Genomic DNA, 5,656 nt, shown 5'->3' on the forward strand with positions numbered 1-5,656 from the left:
CATTTTTTTTTTATTAGAACATCTTACAGAGCATCAGTTTACCCTGTAGCTGCAGAACAAATAAGAGGCCAAGAAGCAATCCGGATGGGAGAAATGAAAAGTTTTTCTTATTTAAAATGAATCTACCTTAAAAAAAAAAATGAAGGGTTGTTTATGGATGGATGTTCTAAGTGGCATTTCTTCCTGCTGGTTGCTAACCACAATAGGAGCTTGGTCGCTACTTTTGTTTGAATTATTAACTAGCGTTACTCAAGATATGCAAATGAGGCTGTTACAGCTGCTCCAGCTACACACAGAGAAGTCACAGGAGCGTACACAGTGTCACAGGCTGGTAGTGGACGGCTAGCATCAGGATCATCTGGTACCATGGTAGGTTATGCTGTTCTCTCTTCAAGTCTTACGTAATGTAAATGCTAATGTCTGACTTTAGTAAATGTTTGGTGTTGTTTGTACACATAATACTGTATATCATTGTTGCAACAGGTTGAAGCCGCTTGTTGACTGTGTGAGCTGTTTATAGCTATATAACTGCTAATATTATTTCTAGCATTTAATTCTGTACATAGAATATTCATATATGACCTTTGTGAACTGGAGTTGAGTTCATCCTCTAGAGTTGACATTTACATCGTATGTGATAAATAAGCAACTGGTGTCATTCTCAAGCAAGTTCATTAGGAGAATATTGGAAAACAACTCAAAATTATCTCTTTTTCTTCCTGTCTTTTTATATATAATCTACTATCCATATAACCATGTATAAGGGGATGGTATCTAGAGGTGGAAATCTGTGTTAGATATGTGGTGGAAATGTATTTATTGTCTATTGCACACTTTAAGCAGGTGACATATTTCTCAGGGTTTATCTAAGCTTTCCTGTGGATAATCCCAGCTATAATGAAGTTACTTATCAGATATTATACCATCCCTAGTAATGCACATATGTAGAATAATGACCTGTAATGTACATTTATATTCACTGGTGTGTACAGTACTATCTTATATATGGAAACTTTTATTAGTATAATTTGTGGTATACAGATGTGTAATCGTAGTGCGAAACAGGTGTAGACTTGCGATGGCACTCATCCAGTCTGGCTTTGAAACACATTCTACTGGGGTCTGGACTTTACTGAAGATGGCTACCAGGTCACTACCTGTAAGAGTGGTTTTGGGGGCCACTGGCCCAAAAGACAAGCAAGTTATGATAAAGGAAAAAGGTCTAGGGCATAGAATTGAAATGCATAGTCAGAGAAAGGCAAATAGATCAGGGTGGGCATCATAGGTTCATAGTATCAAGTTTGGGTCATACAAAGGGCAATGAAGATAACAATAAACACTGGGGGTGGGGCGTGATTTATTATCGGTCAAAGATTTCTTTCTGATGTATGCCCTGCTCACCTGGTGGGGGTGTGGCCTCCTTTTGCCTCTGATTTAAACTTTTAAAAGCTCCAGAACTGGTGTAGAATTCTTTGGCATGGTGTAATGGCAGGAGGATACAGACTTACATAGACAATTAGTCTGAGCAAGACTGATCAGGTGACACAGAATCGGGAGGGGATTCTCTCCGCTTGTTCTTATGATCGGTACAAGTCTGAACACTCAGACCTGAAATGATCATAACTTTTGACAAGTCTCTATGATGTCAAAAGTTTTTCCAAACAATAGTGAAACTTTAATAAAGAGGCTGTTATGGCCATTTTTCCAACGTCATCTTAGTGTCTTCCCAGTTTTGTGAGGTAAGGAAGGGGAGATTGGTGGGAAAAGATAGGGAGGTGGTTAAGGATACCCGGAAGGAAGTCATCAAAAGTCAAGTCAAGTGATGGTTCAGAACCAACATGAATTTCAAGAAAAGAAAAAGTGATTACTCTTAAAACTTGTTTAGCTCAGGATGTTCTTACCAGGCTGAGGGCCAGAAGTGGGGTAGGATTTTTGAATAGGGAAAACCAATGAAAAGCCCTTTCATATTTAACAGGTGCACTATAAATAATGTACGAATGCCAAGAAGTCATTAAATATATTGTGTATTCACTCCTCTATTGACAAAATGAATAATATCCTTCCAGTAACTCTTATTAACTCTTCATTGGAAATTCATTGGCCATCTTTAATTCTTGACTGTGCTTATACAATAAAGTGTTGAACAAATACTGTAAAATAGATAAATAATAGAGTTGTATTTGCTAATCCACTAGAGATCCAAAAATTTCCTGTATTGTCAATATGCTCTGACCACTTTAACAGCTCATTTCTAACACTGCAAACTTACATGGACGTTTAACATTTGTAGTCTTATGACTTCAAGTCATACATATACTCCCACCTTTGAGAAGTGTATGTTCACAGGAAATGGTCCTGTATTTTTTTTTTTTACTACTATTGTGTAATTGCCCTGCTAAAAATAACTCACAATGCCAAGTGGACTAGGCAGAGCAATAAAAGTCTGAGGCTTAGTTTATATTACCGTCATGGCTTCCGATAATAACAAAGCTTTGAGGGCCATGCTAGATCCGCTTTAAAATTGATTCTAAAGACTCTTGTTGTAAAGTGTCTCATTTCCTATAAAACAGATATGGTGCCTAGTACTAATATTTGCTGACCATATGACTAATATTAGATTGTGCTTTAAAAAATACCTGTCATTAAAAATAACTTTTGACATGTCATCAGGCATGTCAAAAGTTATTGATCGTAGTGGATCTCACTGTTCAGACCCATTGTGATTTGGAGATATAGCCAGGGAGAGCGGCGTGCTCTAATGGGCCTAAACTGCGTGCTCTCTCCGCAGCTATATCTTACATACCACCCCAAGTAAAGTAACAAATTTCCCACATTTCCATGAGACAACTATTACCTGTAATGCCCCAGAAGATCAGATACTAATATGACCGATGGACAATTGTTAATGTTTTCTTAACCCCTTTGGGCGCCCTTCTTTGGGCGGACTAGAAAAATCCTATAGAAGTCAATGGGGCTTGAATTTTACTTGAATATTGCTTGCATTCCACTCTATTTATGTGCCTATTCTGCCAGAGCTGAATAGGGGAGGAATTTCAAGCAGAAAACCTTCCTCTTCAATTCCTTGCCTATTCCTCACCTATTCCTCAGTGTAAACATACACTATGGCCCCATTGACACAGAGGAAGAGCGGCGGGATTGTCCACCGTGGAATGCCGCCAGCCTCTGTGTCATAATGACACTCTATTGGAGGCGGGCGCGCTGCATCTCTCTGCACTGAAGAATGAACATGTTCATTCTTCAGCGCAGAGAGACGCTGAGCGATGTGGCGTGCAAGCCTCCCATGGAGTGTCATTTTGACACGGAGGCTGGCGGACAATTCCGCCGCTCTTGCTCTGTGTGAACGGGGTCTATGACTGTAAATTTAAATAGGATTAGTTTGGTTAATTTTAACTTACATTTATGATTTTTACTTCTTAGGACCAAGAAAGCCCCAACTGTTCTTCAGTTGATTGCCTACTTGAGAAATACTACCTATCTACTGTGTATTCCCTGGAATTCATATTTGGAATTCTTGGCAATGGCATTGTGATGTTTGGCTATATTTTCGGCATAAAGAAGTGGTCCAGTGGAAATGTGTACCTATTCAACCTATGCTTGTCAGACTTTGCCTTCCTATGCACCCTTCCTCTTCTGATTCACAGCTACACCCATGGAAGCTGGATGTTTGAGGAGTTTCTGTGCTATAGCAACAGATACTTGTTGCATGCCAATCTCTATACCAGCATCCTTTTCCTCACCTTCATCAGTATTGATCGATATTTGATTATTAAGTTTCCTTTTAAAGATCATATTATGCAGAAGACGGGAACAGCGATTATCATTTCTGTTGGTATTTGGGTTGCAGTGATGTTAGAAATAGGTCCAATTCTGTTTTTCATAGAACTGCGCGACAGCAGCCAATGTCTCAGCTATGGAAGTTCTGGGATGGCATCTTCAAGCCTTATTTATAGCATGTGCCTTACCGTCACTGGCTTCCTCATCCCACTCTGCACCATGTGTATATTTTACTTGCAAATGGCCCGCTTTTTGAAAACCAGAAATGGAACCCTTACAACGTCCTTCTCCCTGGAGAAACCTCTCACATTAGTCTCTGTTGCGGTGATTGTGTTCTTTATTTTATTTACCCCATATCACATCATGAGAAATGTCAGGATCGCCTCCCGTTTGGAAGGATGGAACCTGAGCGAGGAAGCAATGGTCGCCATCAACTCCATATATGTCCTCACAAGACCGATTGCTTTTTTGAATAGTGTGATAAACCCTGTCTTCTATTTTCTTATGGGGGACAACTTCAGGGAAATGTTACTAGCAAAAATAAGAAACTGTTTCAAGACTATGAATTGTCGCTGCATATATGATTTCAAATTTGCCTGCCATGAATCCAGGGATTATACCACAGATTCCTAGTATCAACATGCTTCATGTTTTATATATATACTGTATATCGTATTATAGGCCATATTCAGTATTTATTTATTTTGTTAAACAGAATTACATTATATTAAATATGTATTTTGTAATACTTTTTCTGTCAGATAAAATAAGATATAAAATGCGGCGATATATAATGTGGCCAAAACAACTGGAACACTATATGTAATGCAGTGAGATGTACAGTAAAAGGTATAGCATGCTGCTATGTTTGCTACTTTTGACTTAAAAAGCCATTATTTAGCCAAAATGTCCGTGTTATGCCATATGTGATGCTATGATTTTATCTAGGCGATTTGCACACAAAGATGTGCACTGTTCATGTGCCATGGACCCATTTTCTCTGGGGACCTAAGTCATTAAGCGGAGGATCCCTCCCGAGGAAGCATGAGTAACAATGATGAAGTGGATGCTTTGTCTTCTTGGTTCCTAATCAGGAAAAAAGTGGATAGTCATCAAATAAGTAAATCCCTATATCTCAGGAACAGGGACGCATAGCAACAAAATAAAATCACAGTTAAAACAGGGCACCATAGGATTATATATAATATGCCCATTAATTCACCTGAAAATATACAGAGTACAGTGGTCAGAGTACAGTGCTGTGCTATGCAGGCCATGCCCCTCTCCGACTGTCTCTACCACCCAGTACAGGGACCTCTTAAACCAAGGCGATGCTTTTAAACCAAGTTACAATTCTGAAAAACTTTGAGCTCTTCTTGCAAAACCCTCTCAATCCAAGTTGTTCTTAAACCAAGGTACCACTGTATATTCTCCTGTATTGGCAACATTTTTGTAACGTCCTATCCTTTGGATGCTAATAAAACATTCAGTTTTTCATATTGTAAAGCCATGAACAGTATTAGATCATGTCTATTGTGCATTTCCAAAAATTGACTGTTCCCATCGTTTATTTAAATGAACATTATGTAATAATGGGCTGATAGTAGTGAATAGGATTGATATGTTTGCCAGCCACTTTACTTTATGCTGTATATTTTCTATCTTGTGTACAGTTGTATTCAGTTCTTTATTTTGTAAAGTTTTCTTTGAAGGATTCCTTATAGTAATTTATAGTGTGCATTAAGTGTAAACCAATAAATGACTAAAAGTGTATCGCTGAGTTTACTGAAGGTTAATACAATAAGATAGATCATGACAAGGTTACCCATTTGTTACAGTGCATTGCTGTAAGAGCATTCAG

At 38.4% G+C, this 5,656-nt stretch overlaps 1 protein-coding gene across 1 annotated transcript; it reads left to right on the top strand.

Moving 5' to 3' along the window:
- Nucleotides 1-268: 268 nt before the first annotated feature.
- Nucleotides 269-4,983, top strand: SUCNR1 (succinate receptor 1). The gene is made up of 2 exons (XM_069973898.1): nucleotides 269-369; nucleotides 3,439-4,983. Exons 1-2 carry the CDS (start codon nucleotides 367-369, stop codon nucleotides 4,426-4,428), a joined length of 993 nt encoding a protein of 330 aa, XP_069829999.1. The 5' UTR covers nucleotides 269-366; the 3' UTR covers nucleotides 4,429-4,983.
- Nucleotides 4,984-5,656: the final 673 nt, after the last annotated feature.

The sequence above is a fragment of the Dendropsophus ebraccatus genome, chromosome 6 (genome assembly GCF_027789765.1).
Source record: "Dendropsophus ebraccatus isolate aDenEbr1 chromosome 6, aDenEbr1.pat, whole genome shotgun sequence".
Classification (NCBI taxonomy): domain Eukaryota; kingdom Metazoa; phylum Chordata; class Amphibia; order Anura; family Hylidae; genus Dendropsophus; species Dendropsophus ebraccatus.